General features: G+C 39.9%; 1 protein-coding gene across 1 annotated transcript; it reads left to right on the top strand.

The window, feature by feature from the left end:
- The first annotated feature begins 4,068 nt into the window (after positions 1-4,068).
- slc6a13 (solute carrier family 6 member 13) lies at positions 4,069-21,735 on the top strand. The gene is made up of 15 exons (XM_061075853.1): positions 4,069-4,202; positions 7,525-7,734; positions 8,438-8,572; positions 12,626-12,766; positions 13,145-13,226; positions 13,427-13,559; positions 13,894-14,028; positions 15,917-16,020; positions 16,247-16,371; positions 16,596-16,708; positions 16,850-16,987; positions 17,407-17,509; positions 17,842-17,942; positions 18,856-19,026; positions 20,372-21,735. The coding sequence occupies exons 1-15, from the start codon at positions 4,196-4,198 to the stop codon at positions 20,534-20,536; spliced, it is 1,863 nt and encodes a 620-aa protein (XP_060931836.1). The 5' UTR covers positions 4,069-4,195; the 3' UTR covers positions 20,537-21,735.
- Positions 21,736-22,134: the final 399 nt, after the last annotated feature.

The raw sequence follows: 22,134 nt of genomic DNA, 5'->3' as shown, positions 1-22,134 counted from the left end.
TTAGTTATAATGATAATTCTTTATTATGTATTCTGGAGCTGTAGCATTACATCTGTGCTGTCAGACTTTGATATGAATTTCTCAGAACTCTGTGTGTCTTGTTTGGCCAGAGAGGGTATAAGAGTTTGGTCAATCAAATCTGCCATCACAGTGTTGACATATTGTGTAATCTTTGTGTACACACCTTTTACCTACTTCAAACACCGGGGCCGGTCAAAGTCAGAAATGTTCCATCACAACAGGAAAGTGGAGCACTCGCCATGAATCTACACATGTGACTAGTTTGTTATGGCGTCTTTGTTATGGAGCACTTTTATTAGCTCTGTCAAGAAGGTCATGTTTCACCTCGGGCCATAGTTGGTTTCAATGAATATAAGCCGGGTTACGCAACAATTATTGGACGCAATGCCACAAAACGTGGTGGAGGGATACAGTATGGGAAGAAATGTAGATCCAGGAACTTGTTTCACTTTCTTTAACGTTGTGAGGTGTTCCTCAACATTTTCATGAATTTTTCAGAGAATAGTTCATGGATCTTTATTTAAAAAAAAGTCTGGCTTATTTAGAGGGCTGATATTGATGTGTGAACGATTTGGTGCAGATCCCCAAATGAATCAGGATCTAGTGAATAAGGGGACTGGTGGGCCTTGGTGGAGGTGCACTCTCCATTCTAGTTTATCCTGTGTATTGCACTTCTCCTTGTGGCTGCATTGTGAATATCTTTCATTTACATCTGAGGTTCTGATGTATATGGCATAAATAAACTTGTTTTTCTGTGTTTTGTTTCTAATTGTGGCTGCATGGGTGCTACCCGGTACTGAAATATGTTTTTGTTATTTCCAAGTGGTCACGAATAGTTTGTTGAATATTCTTTGGCCAAATTCAATTAAATACAAAATATGTATCGAATGTTCGTCTGCCGTATGCGCTTTTATAAGGAAAAAGAGAACTTCCTTTTAAAGTAACTCTGAAAATAGCTATTTTCTTAGCCCCTTTACGTCTTGGTCCAGCTCCCCCATAGCACACTTTGAGAATAAAATCATCAAGTTCCCTAATTTAATTAAATGTAAGCAATCTTTTGAATCAAACTGGTTTAATAATAATTAATGAGCCTCCACACTGTCTGAACTGTTGTTTTACTTCCCATGTCAGGAGATTTTAAATCAGATGCTCCACACTTCTAAATTAACAAACACATCTGATTCTGATGTGAAGAGACAGAATGGGCCCTTCAGAATAAACAGAGTACAATCTCAGCAGTGACCTGTGGCTGTACAGTCAGAGAGCAGCGGGAAACTGCAGACAGAAGGAAGAAATACAGTTCGTTAATGAGCTCTTTTCTGTTTTTCCTGCTATTTTGTCTTTTTTTCCCCTTGAGGATGTTTGCAAGTGTGACTCTGACTCTGGATGGTGGACTTTGCTGCAACTAAAAACTGAATAATACCAGTTGTAAGGATTTCCTTTTTGTCTGGTTTGAGAAACAGTTTTTATACATAGATTATTGTCAGCCTAGAACACTTCATCTTAGGGCACATCTCATACCTTAAAGGAAACATTTGACTGGAATAGCTTGGTAACATTTAGGGTAGTTTTTACACATAACTTTTGGTCCCGGCCTTCGGACTCATAAGTTTAGTCCAAACCAAAGTAAAAGGTGTTAAAAAAAGAAATTATCATTATCTCAATTCGATCAGAACAATATTTTGTTTCTATACACTTTTGTTGCGATTTTAAATTTTAGCTTCTCTGTGTGTGTGTGTCTCTGAAGATGTTTATGGAACTGAACTATAAACAAATGAAGGACGGTGGGGGCAGGAGCAGTTTGGGCCAGATATATGGCCTTCACACAATGACTTATAATAACCTTTGTTGCTTAGTTTTAATCTTGAAGTTAGCTAGAAATGTGTGTGCGTCACATCGCTGGTCAGTCTCACACCTGTCTTGATAAAAGGTCTGATAATGCCTGTTGTGGGAACTATGAATCTGTGACATTCAATACACTGTACTTTAGCTTGTTCTCATACCTAACTTTTTATATTAAAGCATAACTCCATTAGATTTATTCAACATCACAAAGAGTTCCCCAGGTTCTGGAGGGAAGACAGAAAGGTGTTGTTTTGGTTTGGAGGATGCGAATGTTTACACAAACAGAACATACAGCCGATAGAGAAGGAACACAATATTCTTTACTCCAATGAACAACAACACTGACCCACAAGGCGTCAGCCGAGTCAAGACTTGTTTATGAAACACAAAACTAAAACTGTCATGAAGGGAGGATTTTGCCCAGCAACCATCAGAGGAGGAGTGAACCGGAGCGGCTCCTTCGTCACTTCCTGATTCCATAGCCAAGAGGGGGATTTACACCTGCGCACCATCGAGGAAGAACCAAGTCTCGACTCCCCTTCGTTATTGACCAATCATATTATACCTACTGTAATAAAATATTACTGTTATAAAAAATGTTTCTAACTTTTCATGCTTCTTAATAAATACTTGATTGAACCAAACCGAGAACGGCTCGTCTCATATTTAGGATAAACGAACACGCAACGACATTTTATGAAAAAAGTCAGATAAACATTGTCTAAAAAACGTCAAGTGTCAAGTATAGAGAGACACCGCCCAGATAGGTGATGGTTAGAGGATGTCACATGAAATTCTGTATTGTGCCTAGATGCAATGTGAAACATAAACTGACTAAGACAAAGATATGAATCATGGTCCGGATTTTCAGGAGTGAAAACGCCAAAAAGTGACAGAGCCCTAGCTGAACATCTGAGGCTGCACTATGGCTCATACCATCCGGAAGTAGGTAATATAACAGGGAGCTAAACCATAAAGTGCCTTAAAAGTGATTCAAAGGCAAAATCTTAAAACTGACTGGTAACCAATGAAGTGAAGCTAAAATAGGACTAACTTGGTCTCATCTACTTGCATAGTAAGAGCCAAGCCGCTGCATTTTGTACCAAGGTATGAGATTTTTCTTTTGGCTCAACCCCGAATACAATAAAGTTCAATAATCTAACCAAGATGAAATAAAGCTTCAGGCTGAGAGAGAAAAAGATAATGAAGGCAAGACTTAACTATGTTTTAAAGTTGTATTTTAAATAAAATGTTACTGCCAGACATCAAACTCACGTTACAGGATGCAGGTTTGATATTCGCTGAGAGGAATCCGACATGTTTTGTGTCAAACGGGGACCTGGTGGTGATGAGCTGCCACATCACAATTTTGACCAGGAGCAACACAGTGGGACTCATTCAGAAAAATATAATTTACTCATATACTTTACAAGTCAAAACAGCAACAAAACTGAATTCAAGCTCCAGAAAACCGACGAGTCTGTTTCATGAATTAGAATTGGGTCGGTGTAACGGTCTCACTGTGAAAGAAAGAAGGCTGAAACACTGCATCACTCCCCGTCCCCCCAACCCCACCTCCATAAAGACCCTCTGGATTGTGACCTTCCAACAAATACCTTGAACCAGGCCACTCTGGACCCCTGCGGTGGGAAAATGTTCTGAATGGGCTGCTGCGTCTTTGAGGAGGGACTCTGGTTGAAGGAAGAAGAAAGGCTCTTTTCCGGCGGCTTGAATTCAGGATGTGTGTGGAGTAAGGAGTTCATGAAGCAGGAGTGATGTTTTCATTAAAATCAACAAGAACAAAATTACTGTGACATATCCGAGGCTGTTGTTGTGAAGCTCGTGCAGAATTTTTTTAGTTTTTGGATGTGGGTTAGTGATGCATTTTTGTATTTTTAAATTTTCTCAATATTTTCCACCATTGCCCATTTATGCATAAACATGTGTATATGCTCAACAATTTGACCGGCTTCTCCCCCCATAGTATCTGGGTGTTCTATGGAGAGAAAGGCCCTGGGAGAATGTGTGTGTCAAAAGGTTATGCAATCGGCCCAGCACACTGGGACAGCACAGACCTCTAGTGTGCTCAGCGAGTGTGTGTGTGTGTTTGTGTGTGTGTTTGTGGGGGGGGGGGGGGGGGGTCTGAATGGAACTGGATGAAGGGGGGGGGGGCTTTAGAGAGGGGCAAAGCAGAGGGGAAAATCTCATTGCGAGCTGCACCAAACTTTTCTGTCTCTCAGATCTCCGCCCCTCCATGTATGTTAACGCAACCTGAAACGGCCTGTGTTTGGTGGCCCGCACTCTTCTGGAAAACGGTCATTGTGCATCTATGAAAGGTGAGTCCCTTTGATTATTGATCATGTTATTCGATTGTATTTTTTTTTTCATTCAAAAGTAGATAATAAATCATATTATTGCTGAACATGAACACAGTTCTGGTTTGTTTATTTATTGACAGCGGAGCTCAGTGAATATTGTGATCTCTCTCGTGTTTTAATTTTTTGGGAGATTTCTGCGATGCAACCAAGTCTTGTATTGTTTTTCATTTCAGCTAACGAAAGACTTTTGTAGCTAACTATCTCCTAATTGACTCGGCAGTGCACATTTTAATGCAGCACAGTGTCCTGCACACTGACAATCAAGCTGTTCCACGTTGTAATCAGAAGCACGTGACACACAGTCTTACAAAAGTTTGATAGGAAATCACAACAGATTATTCTGCTTCATCAATTGTTCATAATTAAAAGGATCATAATAAAAAATTAACTATTTGTTTAATGCACCAACTAGATTTTGTTGGGGCCACTGTAAAATGTCAACTTGCACAGGTAGACGTGTGACATGGAAACGTCCTTTCCTTATGTAACTCGTCTAGTTATGCATTAGCCTGCAATAATACTCGTGTAGGAGCTCCAGGGCACAGGACGTCACGGATATGTAACTCTGAACTGCATGTGCCTACAAGAGAGAGGACGACCCACAGAAACAGCGTGAGCATTATTCCTCATCGTAGGGCAGCGCATGTAACAGTTTTAGAGAATCCATCTATGATGTATACAGTATAATTTATAATATTAGGTTGTGCGTTGAGTGCTTACCACAAGCACCAGTTGTCAGGCAAAGGTTAGGGTAGAAGTTTGCCCTGTTACTTTTTTAAGACTTGTGGTCTTTAATTCTACTCCCTTGTTTGATTCAATGGGGTGGTGACTCCTGCTGTTTAGATCCAAGCATTTGTCTGTACATGACAGTGGAGCTTATAGCAACATCTATATTTTAACAAAAATCGAATACGCTTATTTCCTGAAAGTATACCTTTCAGGGTTCCCATAGTTCGTTCAGCGACCCCTCAAAATGACAGATAATCAATGAAAAAAGAAACACATTTCCAATCAGTCAGTCAGTCAATCATTCATTCAGTCAGTCATTCATTTGTTCCGTCTGTCTGTCATCCAGTTGCTCAGGCAGCTCACTGCTTTCAGACAGAGGTGAAGTCAAGGCTGTTTCCAGGGATAATTCTCCACTGGGCCTTGGCCAGGTCACTCTCAATCTTGGCAGATTTGTGTCTCTCTATATGAGGATATGTGTGAAAAGGATTTAACTGCTTTTGCAACTATAAACAACGATAATATTAAGTCTCACCTGTGAAACGGCTTATTGGAAGTGAGGTATTTGGCTTGCTCCCCATCTTCAGCTAATAAGAAAAAATCCTGTCAACTGGCTGCAAGTCCAGTGAGAATTCTCCTCTGCCAGCTCAGAGTATAGGGGGTCCTTTGCTTTTTGTTGCACTGAGCCTTCATTCCCACCAAGCACCTAAGGAAAACAAGGGGCTCTATTTTTACCTCGAGCGGCATTTGGCTCCAGTGCAGGAGATTTTGGCTCCTAAACAGATCTGACCTCCAGCTCTTTGCACGTATCACAAACGGTCTAACACTTCTGCTCCACCTCTGCCCTCTGCCAGTAGGAGCACATTCCGAAAAGGTGGCTTCACACAGGGCTGCTGATGGGATTTCCACCCTTTTGTGTTGTTTTCCGTAACTCAAAAAACAGGCTAATTCATTGGTCGCATGACACCAGGGTCAAACGACAAACATGTGCTTGTGTTTGTGGATGTAGGATGACAGAGGAAGGGAAGGAGGTTTGGATACAACGTGTACTTTTTGTAACTGAGTAAGTCTGAGTGAGTCTCCTGCAGCCTGGTGAGCAGTGAGTTTGAATTTGGAGAGTTTCAGAGAGAGTTAAAGGGGAAACAGCAGATCTGCTGAGATGCCTGTTAATGCAAGCTGACAGGAGTGAGCACAGTCAGTGAGCTGTCTGTTTCCTATTGCTCCACAAACAGGATCTGACCAGGCGCTCGACTGATATCCAGCGTGGTTACGTAGCAACGAGCCGATTCTGACCACACTTTTGTCACATGGCAGAAGCACCGATATGATACATTATAGCTCATATGGAAGTTTTTTTGCTCTTTTCATACACAACAGGACTTCTCCTAGAGAACTAGCCAAGGTACTTAAATTATTTCTTCTCCCTCCTAATCCTATGTACATAATAAGAAAGAAATATTCAAACACACTTATTTTACATTGCAGGGTTATATTTATATATAGCACATTTTTTCAAAAGTACCAACAATGTGCTCTACAATAAAATGGCATAGACCATCCGGTAGCATGTGCAGAAAAAAATTATCTAAATGTGAAACAAAAGAAGATAAGTTTAGGAAAATTCAAAAAAAAAAAAGTTGTTTTCTTTTTTAAGTTTGAAACAGTTGTCACATCTATGTACAGTAGGTAAAAGCATCCTCACCTGATATGATCTTATTCTACTGGTACAATTACAAAACTGACACTAGACCTGACAGGTTAAACTGGATCAAACTCAGTGAGCAGGTCAGGAGGAGCAACTAACATCTTTACGGAAAATTGAGTGAAATTTGAAGTTGATTCAGATTTCTGGAATATGTTCGACTATGAGCTGGCACATAAAGAATTGACTCTGCTGTATTTTTATTCCACTGGAGGCATCTTAGTTTGTGCAATTTGAGGCCTATTAAGAAATTTTTCTTTATTAAAAAAATAATCATGATGGAGCCAACATGAGCAACTGTCATATAAAAAAAATTTCATTAACCTTTTCTGAATTGTTCCCTTTATTATGTCTCAATAAATGTACAAATTGTATGTCAATAATTAAATATTATCATTTATTGATGAAATTCCAAAATTCTTCTCAGATTATAGATTTTTTGCAGGTTTAGGTTACAAAAGTTGTTTTACATATGTAAAAAGTTTTGACTGATGTATTACATAATAGCAGAACAGGGTTCATGAAAGTGAATGAATTGAACTGAATTATTATATGATCTATATGGTAAATACTGAACAAATATCACTATGCTGCTGATTTTAGCTCTTGAGGTGAATCAGTCTCTGTTAATGGAGCAGTAATAATGTCTCTATGTGACTTTACTCTTCCAATCTGTTAAAGGGGGCATATTATGCCCATTTCACCACAGTTGATATGGTTCCTTGGGTTCTTAATGAAATGTCTGTAACATATTTTGGTCAAAATACCACAAGGATCATTTAAAACAGCAGCCTTTTTACCCTGTCTAAAACAGCCCTCCTCAGATTGTCCTGTTTTCAATGTAATCCTCAGGACTCACAGGTGAAATGGAAGACCCGTCCAAGGCGGAACCCTCCAATGGCCTCAACAGGCCCCTCGACATTGTGCCCAGTACAGAGGAGAAGTTGACAGAGAGGGGGCAGTGGGGCAGCAAGCTCGAGTTTGTTCTGTCAGTGGCTGGAGAAATTATAGGCCTGGGCAATGTCTGGCGTTTCCCTTACCTATGTTATAAGAACGGAGGAGGTGAGTGCTGGAATGTTTCATCTAGATTCTATTATCTTGGTGCCTGTTTGAGCCAAAAGTTGAGTTTCAGAATGTAGTCTTACAACATCAGGCTGTGGTGGCAAGAAACAGCCACTTATTTAAACCATAGACTGTACACAGACAGGAATGATGTACGTGTCTCCACTTCCTCACATTGTACAAAAATAAAGCCGAAAGGTCTCAGATGCAGGTGTTGCTATCTTGTGATTTTGACGTAATTTCAAGCAGAGTCTGTTCTGTAGTGATTGGGGATGGAGCCATTTTTACATCATATTAACTAAAACCAAGTTTATACGAAAATGATCACTGGAACATGCATCACTTTGATAAGAACCCCCGAAAAAAGGTTTGACGTGTATTTTTAACTTTTAAGTTTGGTCCTTGTCCCATCCACTAACATGGAGGAGGCGGGGTTTGTGTGCAATTCTGCAACCAGCCTAGATCAAGAAGATTTGGCTTCATTTGTGGGAATCTGTCCTGTCATCCATCCTGATTCTGACAGATTTTTCATGCAGTCATAACTAATGTCTGTCGCAGGCGACCTCACAAATTAAGAATGAAACAATAAAGTACATTAAATCTAGTTATTGTATTATATCTTTATATTTTATGTATATATATATATTGTGCGGGAGTCTGCTGAAGGAATCTGAATGAACTCAAATCTGTGTGATTATGTCAGGGGCCTTCTTCATCCCATACCTCATCTTCCTCTTTGCTTGTGGGATCCCGGTCTTCTTCCTGGAGACGGCTCTGGGTCAGTACACCACCGAGGGCGGCGTTACCTGCTGGAGGAAGATCTGCCCTTTGTTTGAAGGTAGTGTAACTATTTTCTTAATACTCTAAACCAGGGGTCTTCAACGTTTGTCAGGCCAAGGACCCCCAAACAGGTGGAGAGATGGAGCAGGGACCCCCTACTATAGATATTGTATAAAATTGTGTTTTATATTAACTGGGCCTAGTGCCATGTATAAACATAACTACCCTGATATTGTGCATTCAATACGCTATTCAAATATAACACAGGTTCATATACTACACAGGTTCATATATTCATGTTTTTAATTTAAACATGTGCAAGGTACAGGGTGGCCATGCCACTGCCATTTATAAACATACAGTGGGTACGGAAAGTATTCAGACCCCTTTAAATTTTTCACTCTGTTTCAGTGCAGCCATTTGCTATAATCAAAATTTTCATTTTATTTCTCATCAATGTACACTCAGCACCCCATCTTGACAGAAAAAAACAGAAATGTAGAAATCTTTGCAAATTTATTAAAAAAGAAAAACTGAAATATCACTTGGTCATAAGTATTCAGACCCTTTGCTCAGTATTGAGTAGAAGCACCCCTTTGAGCTAGTACAGCCATGAGTCTTCTTGGGAATGATGCAACAAGTTTTTCACACCTGGATTTGGGGATCCTCTGCCATTCTTCCTTGCAGATCCTCTCCAGTTCCGTCAGGTTGGATGGTGAACATTGGTGGACAGCCATTTTCAGGTCTCTTCAGAGATGCTCAATTGGGTTTAGGTCAGGGCTCTGGCTGGGCCAGTAAAGAATGGTCACAGAGTTGTTCCGAAGCCACTCCTTTGTTATTTTAGCTGTCTGCTAAGGGTAATTGTCTTGTTGGAAGGTGAACTTTCGGCCCAGTCTGAGGTCCAGAGCACTCTGGAAGAGGTTTTCTTCCAGGATATCTCTGTACTTGGCCGCATTCATCTTTCCTTCAATTACAACCAGTCGTCCTGTCCCTGCAGCTGAAAAACACCCCCATAGCATGATGCTGCCACCACCATGTTTCACTGTTGGGATTGTATTGGGCAGGTGAATTGCAGTGCCTGGTTTTCTCCACACATACCGCTTAGAATTAACGGCAACAAGCTCAATCTTGGTCCTATCAGACCAGAGAATCTTATTTCTCATTGTCTGGGAGTCCTTCAGGTGTTTTTTGGCAAACTCTATGCGGGCTTTCATATGTCTTGCACTGAGGACAGGCTTCTGTCAGGCCACTCTGCCATAATGCCCCGACTGGTGGAGGGCTGCAGTGATAGTTGACTTTGTGGAACTTTCTCCCATCTCCCTACTGCATCTCTGGAGCTCAGCCACAGTGATCTTTGGGATCTTCTTTACCTCTCTCACCAAGGCTCTTCTCCCACGTTTGCTCAGTCTTGCTGGATGGCCAGGTCTAGGAAGAGTTCTGGTCGTCCCAAACTTCTTCCATTTAAGGATTATGGAGGCCACTGTGCTCTTAGGAACCTTTAGTGCTGCAGAAATTATTTTGTAACCTTGGCCAGATCTGTGCCTTGCCACAATTCCGTCTCTAAGCTCCTTGGGCAGTTCCTTCGACTTCATGATTCTCATTTGCTCTGACATGCACTGTGAGCTGTAAGGTCTGACGCCGGCCACACACCGGACGCGTTAGCGTCGCGTTGGCGTCGTGTAAGCGTCGCGTGAGCGTCGCGTAAACGCTAGGCTGTCACACCGGACGCGTAAGCGTCGCGTAAGCGTCGCGTAGATCCCTAGCACGCCGGGGCCAGGCTGCACACCGGACAGGCTGAACTCCGCGGCGGTCATCCTGCGATTCCTCTCCGTGATCACACATACAGCTGATATTTGTCATTAACTGAAACGGTGTCCCAGCATTTGTCCTTTTTAATGTTGTCTTTAAACAACACGGCCGAGGATCGTACAGCTCACTGTACTACTTCTCCACTTCAATTATTAATTTAATGTCATCCATCTTCAAGAACTTCTCCGCTGTTTGCTCCGTTCAATGTCGGGTGTCGAGGGTAAATTACGTATTCTCCACTCAAGCCTATGTGGAGAGTACGTAGACACACACACACACACACACCCTCTCTCTTTCTATCTTTATGACTGCTTGTGTGTCTGTATGGAGGGGCAGAGGGGGACATTTAATAATGTGATTGGTAAAATTGGTAAAATTAAAACTCCAGGACAACAGAAGGGGAATACAAACTATGGGATGCATATTTTATCATTTATATAATATAAAATATGTCCCCAATATCGTTTAAAATCATTTTTCACTGTGTTTCCCGGAGTGCTACGCTCGCGTCAAGCGCAAAAAATAGACTCAACGCCGAAACGATCGCTGCACGACGCAAGGCACTTTTGGTGCAGCACTGCACTTCAGCGTCCGGTGTGGCCGGCACAAGGGATTAACATGAGAGTGGATGGGAGCCAGCTGTTATTTAAGGCATGACGGTGCGCCTACGCGACGCTTACGCGTCCGGTGTGTGGCCGGCCTTATAGAGACAGGTGTGTGCCTTTGCTAATCAAGTCCAATCAGTTTAATTAAACACAGCTGGACTCCAATGAAGGAGTAGAACCATCTCAAGGAGGATCAGAAGAAATGGACAGCATGTGAGTTAAATATGAGTGTCACAGCAAAGGGTCTGAATACTTATGACCATGTGATATTTCAGTTTTTCTTTTTTTATAAATTTGCAAAAAAAATGGGGTGCTGAGTGTACATTAATGAGAAAATAAATTAACTTTTTTGATTTTTGCAAATTGCTGCAATGAAACAAAGAGTGAAATATTTAAAGGGGTCTGATACTTTCCGTATCCACTGTACATCTTGCATACAACACTGAGCTATTAAAAGTAATTCACAGATTCATGTTTTTATTTTAAACATACCTGTAGAAGAGACAGTGAATCCTCAAGCTATCTGTGGATGGTACACATACTCCCACATTAGTGAGATGTTGGACCCTGATGGGTAGCACACAACTTATCTAATCTTGGATGGATGGAGGTTGTCAGGCAGAGGGTCAAATCAGCCTCACAATATGTTGGATGCATGTTAATGTGTATTGAAAGACATTTAAATTCGTGAAAGAAGAAAATCTAAAAAATTTAAAAAAAATTCTAATCAACCAAAGATTTCGCGACCCCCCTGCAGTACCTCCGCGGACCCCCTGTTGAAGACCTCTGCTCTAAACTCTTAACAAAACTAAGAGTGAATAAAACTCATCACTCTGGAAGTTTTAGCCCCATCTAGTTTGTACATTTATACCATATCATTATAACGTTTTCTAAGGGGGAACATGTGTATGATGTTTTAATTGTTAATGCTTGGGCACAACAAAGGGTACATACTGATGATGTATGTTAATGATTCATGTTCACTGCATTGTGCACATGCATTATGAGAATAATGTGCATTGTATGTGTGCATGTGTTTTATACAGATCCCATGATGTTGGAAGCTGATGCATGTAACTTTATTTAACTAAAAAGAAACCAACACTGGCAGACATCACATTTCTCCAAAGCTTGTCCCATCCAGCTGCCTTCAAATAAGTCTGTGATCAGCTGCAAGAGAGTCGAGACTGCATATTGTATTTAAGCCTGCATGTAATTTACTGCAGGACGCAATCATTTTAAAAGGGCAGAAGTAGTGAGCTGAGGAAAAGTTCAATTTAACACAGGAGAGATGATTACTCTTTGTCTCCAGTGAATAGAGCAGTCAGGGAGTCTGTCAGAGATTCAATAACATTTTTGTGGTTTGCTAGATCAAATCAAATTAGAGTAGATCTCACATGAGGCCAAATTACATCACATTTCTAACATTCTCAGAGAGCTGTCGAGCATGCTGCTGTAACCAGAAAATAGCTGCAAGTGGACTTGTTTAATATTATTGTTTAGGGTCAAATTCCTCATCTCAATATTGTATTAAAACATATTGGATACATGGATGGAAGGAAACCAGACACATTGGCTTCATTTTTGTTCCCTCTCTCAAACAAATCTTAAGGGCCATAAATGTTTGGGAAAAAATGAATAATGATGCCTGTTTTTTACAGCTCAGCAAATCCCCTAAGCCTGTTCTTCTGTTCCAGGAATAGGATATGCCACCCAGGTGATTGTTGGTCTGCTGAACATCTACTACATCATTGTGTTAGCCTGGGCCCTCTTCTACCTGTCGCACTCCTTCACATGGGACCTGCCCTGGGCCTCCTGCAACAACACCTGGAACACAGGTACCTCGCTCCGTAACTGCAAACAGAGAAGTTTAGTCTAACCGATATATTTAATCTGGTGTAGCCAGGCCTCAGGAAGCTTGAGGGGGTAAATTTGGTGAGAAAGGGAGCGTGATGCTGCTGTTAACTCATGGACCGAAGTGTTCTTTTATTGTCAAGTCTTTGAATTTCCAAGGTGTAGTTATTATTTATTTCGTAATGTTTATTTTCAGGTCTGCCCCTCATAACTCCATTAGCGGGGCGCTCCTGCACCATTTCCCTTCTTGGTCTCAGTGGTGGCGTTGTTTCACTTGCCTGTGTGTAGCTTAGAAACCTCAGAGAAAGCTTGGATTTCTTCACTGGGGTTGAATGTCTTTGTTTGTCCTTCCTTCATTCAAGATTCCTGTATGGAATTTCAGAGGGGGAATAGCTCCATCAATCACCATGAGAACACCACCTCTCCTGTCATTGAGTTCTGGGAGTAAGTGCTCTTTTTGTTTGACTATGTCCCCGAATGGCCTTTTGTGTCCGCAAGTTTACCACACACCCATGTTGCTAAGTCGTCTTTGGGATTGCTTATAGGCATTTGGCTTTAGCTACTGAGGACATAGACAAACCTGCTTCTTTAAACATATATACACCCGATAATGAATTCTTGTTTGCTATATGTTTGTGCTCCAGGCGCAGAGTTCTGAGGATTTCCCCAGGTATCCATCATATCGGCTCTCTGAATTGGGACCTGGTTATCTGCCTCGCAGTCGCCTGGGTCATCTGCTACTTCTGCATCTGGAAGGGAGTCAAGTCCACGGGCAAGGTGAAACCTGACGTCCATTCATAACGTTCAAATCTTCGAGCCCATATAGGAATATTACATGTGATATGATTGATGATTTTCTGCATTTTTAAGAAGCTACTTTACTCTGGTTTTGATTGATAAATATTTGCTGTATGGTTAGACATGATGTGTTTTATGCAGGATTTCAAAAGGCAGAAATAATGTTGTGTTGCTGATCATTACTACAGAAACTAGAAACTTCTGTGCTTCATCAAGTCAAGTCAAAATCCACAAAACACTCCAGAGAGAGAAATTACTTTAGGCCGAGCAGACATGTAAACCTGATGACAAAGTGCTGCTGTTTTCTCTACAGGTGGTTTACTTCACAGCCACCTTTCCGTATGCTATGTTAGTGATCCTGCTGATCAGAGGGGTCACCCTGCCCGGAGCCTCCAGGGGAATCCACTACTACCTCTACCCTGACCTGGGCCGACTGTCAGACCCACAGGTAAAGGCTAAAGGCTTTAACTGTTGAACAAACACATGCAGACATGTAGACATAATTAAACCAATAATAATAAACATAAATCATAATCTAATGTCTTATAATTTGCTCAATGACCAGCCCCACACGATCAGAATCCGAATCTGGTTTAATTGCCAAGTAGGTTTACACATACAAGGAATTTGCTGTGGTGTATATGTGCAAGTATAAATAAAAACATATTTAAAAATAGGAAACAAAATGTTACATTAGCTGTACTATATGATCATTCTCACCCACACTGATTGATCATTGATCATTTTCATTTCACAAAGAAGGCTACTGAATATCACACGATTGCTAACAAGTTCACTCAAATTGTTATAATTTTGTGTGTTAACAGCTATAAGAATCAACAGCAAACCCTAAACTAGCAGCCTACACACTGAAAATAGATTCCAAGAATTATTTTGACGCAGATTTTATCTTGCAACGATACACTCCTCTTACATTTTCTACCTTTTTGTGTTGCATATTGTTTATTAGCCTTTTTAGTGACAATTATCGCCTCCCCACTTGCAAATGTTCCATCAAAACAAGTTTTCCCAAGACCATTTTGCAGCAGCACCATTACCACAGGACTTATAACACTCCCCAACACAATTTGGATTTAAGACAGGTTAATTTCAAGATATGTCCGGCAGAGTGTCAGAGACTTATCTCCCTTCCTCAGAAAGTGGTGGGTTCTTTTTGCCCTGCCAATAGATTGCAACCAGTGTAAAAGTTCCATAGAGGGGCCTCCTTCAATCCTTCTCAGGGCTTTGGAGATGAATATAGGCCATGTGCACACAGGCCAAGACCAACTAGACTGGTTGAGCTGTTACCTTGGCAATACCTGCATTTGTGTTGTGACCAGGGCTTGAATTGTTGGCTCCCCATGTCAGTCAGATCTGAAGTCTTGGCCACTTGCTCTCTCAAACATGACCCAGTGCTCTGGGAACACTTAAATCGTTTTTTTCTCTTTATTTGCAAGAATAGAAAGAGAGCTAATTTGAATGTTTTTGTGCAAGTGAGTGCTCAGAGAGAAAGTTTAGTTGTGCTGTTTTTAATGCCTGGAAATGACTGGGACAGATACTAGGTCTGCAGGGTGGGTGGTCACAGGGTGGTGGGGTTGAGAGGGTGAGGTTTAGGAGTAAACAGTTTCAGGATTCATTGGAAGTTAGATTGTGTTTTAAAGACAAAAGAGGGAGTTTGAATGGAGGTTATTTTGGTATGAAGTTTGGTTAAAGTTAAAGAGTCACTTGGTTAAAAAGGCTCAACAACCACTTTTCTGAGGCCGATGTGGTGGAATCTCCAACATTTGATGCATTAAGACTTTGTTTTTCTGCCAAATTAAATTAAATATTGTTAATGAAATGTTTCTTGTCATTACACACACTGATTATAAAACATACTTGCTATTATAACACTACACTGTCCTTTCTAATGTTTTTAGGTTTGATCTCTACTCTCCACAGTGAACTGGTCCTCAAATGAATGTTAGAAATACACCATTAAACATGTAGAGTAAAATACAAAACAAACAAATCCTGATGACTAGTTACACTCTTTAGCTGGTTCTGTTTTAACTAAATAATGTGATCATCCTGTATGTGAGAGCTGATATGTTTATAAGGTCAGATAGATACACAAACGAAATTTAAAGTTGAGTCCTGTACAAACATATATATTATCAGTAGTTAACTAAATATTTTTTTGATCGTGTGCACACAGGATTAAGAAAACAGGTCAAAGCCAAAAATACAAAACACTGTAATAAAAACTGATTGTTTTGTTTCAGAGGTTTTTCTTGATATGTTTATTGTAAATGTATTATCTCTCTTTGATTATTTGGTCTATATTCTGTCCTCAGGTATGGATGGATGCCGGAACTCAAATCTTCTTCTCCTATGCCATCTGCCTGGGCTGCCTCACTGCACTGGGAAGCTACAACAAATATAACAACAACTGCTACAGGTGGGCATTGATATACTACAGCAGTTACCAATATGAGCAATACATTTATATATCAATTATGTAATTAAACTATCTTCAAAGTCAGTAGTGCTTAGCATGTTGTTATTCAGTTTGTGTGATTGTCAACAAAAAATTTGTATATGTAGGAAATCAAATCTCAGTTGTAAACTCTCCCTGTAAAGACAATTAAGTTTCTGTTCATTATTTATGTCTGTTTTGTTTCCAGGGATTGTCTGTCGCTCTGTTTCCTAAACAGTGGCACCAGTTTTATTGCAGGCTTCGCTATCTTCTCCATCCTGGGCTTCATGTCCTATGAGCAGAACATACCTATCTCAGAGGTGGCTGAATCTGGTTGGTGGATCGTTTCCTTTGCCGTATGGTCACTGCCTTTAGACAGCCTTGTTTTTCATTCTGTAATTCCAATTCTAATGCCTTCTGTCTTATATATTCTGTGTCTTCGATTGAGGGCTTCTTTTAACATAATTTTCATGGTGTGGTTTTAAAGCATTACCATGAGTGGGAATGAGCAATAATGTGAATTTTAACGAGAAAACAACATTTGAACTCTAACCCAGGTCCAGGTTTGGCCTTCATAGCATATCCCCGAGCTGTGTCCATGATGCCCTTCTCCCCTCTGTGGGCCTGCTTCTTCTTTATTATGATCGCCTTTCTGGGCCTGGACAGTCAAGTGAGATGTCATGCAACTGCACAACTACACAAACACACACAGAGGCTATATGCTGTAATATAAAGCAGGCATACACTAACATTGAGACATACAGAAACATGTAAACACACCACTCATGTGTTTTGTGTCTCTCCTGATCAGTTTGTCTGTGTGGAGAGCCTGGTGACGGCCATGGTGGACATGTATCCTTCCATCTTCCGCCGTAAATACCGCAGGGAGCTCTTCATCCTGGCAGTGTCCGTTGTGTCCTTCCTCTTGGGCCTCATCATGCTGACAGAGGTTAGTGCCACTGTAGATATCAGAAACTAAGAACCTAATCTTTATGTTTTGAATCATAGAACTTCCATTATTGAATGTCTTTTTGTATTGAAATTATAATTATCAGTTTAAATAGAAAAAGTTTAAAGAGGATAATGGAGGTGGAACTGTAATAGTAGGTTGATTTAAGCATTTAAGTGAACACATTCTTTTTTTCAACGCTGAAATGTCATTAATATAAATTAAGTTTAAAAGGAACCTGCACATTTTTCATACTACGAATTTTCAGATTAGATAGACATTTTGTTTTTGTTAAAATTCTTTATTAGCTGTGTGCTTTCACTGAGATGTACTTTAAAGAATCACCTTCAAGAACAGTGGCTTTCATACAACGCAGAGTCTCACCTGTTGCATTATATGCTCATGTTTGTCCCGAACAGGGAGGAATGTACATCTTCCAGCTCTTCGACTACTACGCAGCCAGTGGGATGTGTCTACTCTTCGTAGCTGTTTTTGAGACTATTTGCATTGCTTGGATTTATGGTGAGTGCGTTACCCGTGCTATGCAGAGCGACTTAAATGGGCCATTAAAAGACAAAAGCTTTTGTCTCACCCGCCACCATTCATGCTCACCCATTGCTCTTTCAATCAGCCAATAACACATTTGAAAAAAGGTTCTCTTTTGTTGGGAGGCTGAGGCTGATGGAGGGGTGTGTTGTTTCTATTTTGTTTGTCTTGATGCTTAAAGGAATCAAAATCATTAGTTGAGCTAAAAATCTAAGTAAATTGGTTTAATTTAGGTACCAGACAGTAATTTGTCTCACTGATGTTAAATAAATCTCCATTGTGTTTCCCTCATCCCTCCTTGATTGCAGGTGCTGACCGTTTCTATGACAACATAGAGGACATGATTGGTTATCGTCCGAGTCCCGTCATCAAGTACTGCTGGCTTTACTTTACACCTGCCACTTGCTTTGTGAGTTTGACCTGCATTCTGATTCTCTCAAGCTCTACTTCTCCAATTTTTGCACTATTGAAAGAAGAGCAGCCTCTGGTGGCCAGTGTGGAAGATACATGGCCCTAAATAAATAAATAATAGGCCTTCTGATTCGAAAATTTGTTAGTGGTTAATGTTACTGTTGAAAAAACAATATTTATAATAACTTGAATTTATATATATTTCGCCTTTCAATCAAGATCAAGAGTTTTTAATTTTCATTTCTGACCAAGCAGTAAAACTATGCAGTGAAGAATTTAATATTGCTTTTTTCAGGGCAGTGTCATTTCAACAGAATATCAAAAACAAACAACTTAGTCAATAAATAGTCAAATGTATTCAATAAATAGTAACATTTATAAAACAAGAAACAAGCAGTATACAATAAGAGACCTATGAGCAAGACATATGGCCGAGTGGAGTCAAACGCAACTGTACAGGTGTTTGGTGCATTTGACGTGTCTGGTGCATTTGGATTCAAGAGACCCAGGGAAGCTTTACATGTGTGAAATTGGGTTAAGGGTTACAATAAACTATTTACTTAGACAAGGGCTTCCCAAACTTTTCAACTGTGTCAGAGATTTACAGCCCCCATAATTGTTAAAGCAAAAGGATATTATTTTGAGCTACTAAAAAAGTTACTTTAATTCCCTGCGCTATTGCAATATAAGCTGCTGCAACTGATGCACGATGACATTTTTATGGTTTAATTTCAATAGCTTTTGTCTTTTGTTTCGATTATGTTGGAAACACTATTTCAAAATGATTTTAAATGTAATTGATGTCTGGACAACCCCAAAGTGTCCTGACCCCTAGTTTGAACTAAAACCGCTGAACTAAAACATGTTACAAATCCAAACAATTAAATATTCCTTTTTGTCTCTGAACCCAGGGAACCTTTGCGTTTGCATTGATCAAGTACTCCCCTCTGAAGTACAACAATGTCTACATATACCCGTGGTGGGGGAATGGTGTAGGCTGGATCCTGGCCCTAACCTCCATGCTATGTATCCCTCTCTGGGCAGCAGGGAAGCTGTACTACACCCCTGGGACATTGAGAGAGGTACGCTCATCTAAAACTGTTCTTTGTAGGAGAAAATGTCCCCCTCTGTTTCATTGTTTTAACATTTTGCAGCGTTTTATGCTTCAGACAGTATTTCTGTTTATTCATTGCTCTTGAAAAGCTTGTTTCCTGTTATTTTGTCCTACCATAGCTGGAATCAAATTGTCTTTCACCGATTTCCTTACCTAATCCCGACCCGTCATCCCTCAACTGTAAACCTTAGCTAGTCAGAGGCAGGGTAGGAGTCAGTCTTCACCACCTTCAGTAGACCTGCTCGGTGAAAAATTGCTAAGAAAATGACTCGTTGACTGATAGTGAAGCATTTTGCACCTTAAGAAGCAGATGTTTCCCTAAGTAGCAGGTGAAGACCAAACCAGAGCTCAAAGAGGACTGAATATTTGAACTATTCATCTGGTGGTGAGCAGCATGACTCCCATTTAATGCTCCTCATCTCTAGAGTTTTTGCTATTGCATATATTATAATCCTTATAATGTCTCAATATGTATGCACTGCTCCTTAGTGGTCAAAAAAACAATTGAATAATTAGGCTAGAACGTTATTAAAATGAAAGGTTATTAAAGCATTTTCATTTAATTTTCCCACACTAAAGCCCCTGTAACAGGTTGTCATTACTCTGGTCGATACAGACTGTTGGGCCACATTTGAAAAATGCACACATAGCAGCTAGTCCTGCAATACCTAACAAAACCAGGTAAAGCGAGAGAGGAAGTTGACTTTACATACATGAACAGGTTGACAAATCACAGCAAAGTGGGCGAGTTGGCCAATCAAAGCAGACAGAGCGGTATCAGGAAGAGGGCCTTAAAGAGACACGAGTTATTAGAACCCAGGCTGTGTCCGTAATCACTCACTAGTCACTATGTAGTCTACTATATAGACTAGCGTCACAGATAATTCAATGTGTTTTTATGTAAAATAAACATTTTAAATTTTTAGTGGGATTTTATTGTTGTTGTGTGTTGAAATCCTGATTACCGGCGCAAGTAGTGTCCAAAAGCTTTTTTTTTTTTTAATCTTCTGATGTGCTCACTACGTAGTGCTCTATACAGAAGACCCAATAAAGTAGAGTAGGGGTTAGTGAATGAATGGGTAATTTTGGACACAACCCAAGTGTTTCAGACAGAGGGTGAAAACAGGAGCTGCAGCAATGGACAATACGAGTACAGTGATGTGTTTTCTGAACATTATAGCAGTTAAACCTTTAAGTATTAACCCAAATTAAAATATCCTAATCTGTCATATTGTCATATCACATATAGTCACCTATAGTCTCACTGTCCCCTTCATTTCCTATCTGAATCTCTCCTCTCACTGTGTTCACAGCGCCTGGCTATCTTGACCACTCCTTCTATTGAGTTACCAAAGACGAAGCAAGAGCAAGTGAAGCTGCTCGCCGTCTTCGCAGCAGATGGCGGGAGCCTCCATCAGAAGGCCCCTCCTAGTAAGGATGGTTATTTCCTTGTTGAGGAAAAAGAGTCCCACTGTTAAAGGCCCGAGTGGAAATCAGAGCCGGGTGTGGAGGTCAAAGGTCACCTCTTAACTTTGACACTCACTTCCCATCTCTCTGGAATACAAAGTCCAGACAAAGTGACGTAACATGAGCAGACACCGAGTTCAAGACTCAGCTCACCTGTAACAGCTGATATGCTGCTAGAGGTTTTCTCCTTCCTACGCTGCCTTCAATGTACAGTATCCAAACTCTTACTTAATGATTTTCAGTACATTCTCTTTAGGAGCACTGGTTATCACCTCATTGGCCACTGGCAGAGTCACATGTACATTTGAAAAATATGGCCAGGTGTTTATTACATCGGATCATGTCTGCTTTCTAAGGAAGCAATGTATTTTTCAATTTGATTCTTGATTCTAACAGCTGTCTGCTGCAGATGGAGAACAGGTGTCAGATGTGTTCACGGATCATAGACAACCACTTGAATAAAATCTTTGTGTGTTTAAATACAGTTCTGTTTAACTCTGTATTCAATTCAATCAAAGTGACTGCTCTGTTTTTACTGTACAGTAGTGGGTTATCATCTCAGGATGTAAGACTTTCCAATGAAGCATCCTAAAAACATACTAATAACCAATTCTTCAGAATGCAAGAAATGTAAACATTTAATTTACATTAACTGACCACTACTCATCTCAGTTGAGGGTTTGTGTTGACATTTCCTATTAATGTTACTTTGTTAACTGATTCATGTAGGCTTTTTTGTTTTGCTTTACTGAAATTTGTGGAGATGCATGTATATTTTGCATTATTTTTGTTGGGCTTCTGATTTTTGAAATGATTATAATTCTGTAGTTTTTTGCCTTAGCACTAATGATTTGTTTCGTACGAAATTAAAATGTGTAAAAGTGCCTGCAGGAGACGTCTGTTCCACTTGGAGAATATGGACGATCTGTAACGTTTGAGGGAATTTATTCCAAATGAAAATATCTCTCATCCTCTTTTCTTCTGTATACAATATTGAACTCCATGTGTGTTTATTTAGTTGTGATGCTGGAATGAATATCTGGTGATTGATTACTATTCGGATAATGGTATAAAACTTTTATATGCTAAAATTATTTTTAATGACTGAACTGAACTTTTAGTTAAAATTTGCTTTGAAATATATGTTAATATGTTAAGTGTGATACAATTTTCTTTTCAGTACATAAATGATCATTTACATAACAGAAAATTGCATCTTTGCTGTGTTTTTTGATGATTATACAAGAAATACTGGTATTCTACATTTCAGTGACACCATCCTCATTTAGAAAAGCATTATCCATTCAAATAGAAGAATACTATTGATATTTATAACCTCCTCTGGTGCTTACAATGTATGTAAGATGATGATAATCTTCCAAAATGATTTGATTAACATGATTTTCTTATTTTCAATGAACAAAGTTGAAACATGTACAAAGCAACAAAAGGAAATATCTTGTGAGCTGTTTTGGTGTAGATGAATAACAGTACTATATTCCCTTTAATACAAGGGCATTAATATATTACCAGTTTCAATCAAAAAAAGACCCTAACAAAACCTTACAACAGAGGAGATAGGAACAATAAAAGAGTGACCTTGGGCAAC

This window comes from Limanda limanda, chromosome 8 (genome assembly GCF_963576545.1).
Source record: "Limanda limanda chromosome 8, fLimLim1.1, whole genome shotgun sequence".
NCBI lineage: Eukaryota > Metazoa > Chordata > Actinopteri > Pleuronectiformes > Pleuronectidae > Limanda > Limanda limanda.
Note: the sequence above shows the minus strand (reverse complement) of the source record. Positions and strands in the feature narration are given on the sequence as shown.

Bases quoted from the DNA above. Each gene is read 5' to 3' on its own strand.
- slc6a13 (XM_061075853.1), top strand. The intron at 7,735-8,437 runs GTGAGTGCTGGA...TGATTATGTCAG, and splicing joins ATGTTATAAGAACGGAGGAG to GGGCCTTCTTCATCCCATAC. The intron at 8,573-12,625 runs GTAGTGTAACTA...CTTCTGTTCCAG, and splicing joins GATCTGCCCTTTGTTTGAAG to GAATAGGATATGCCACCCAG.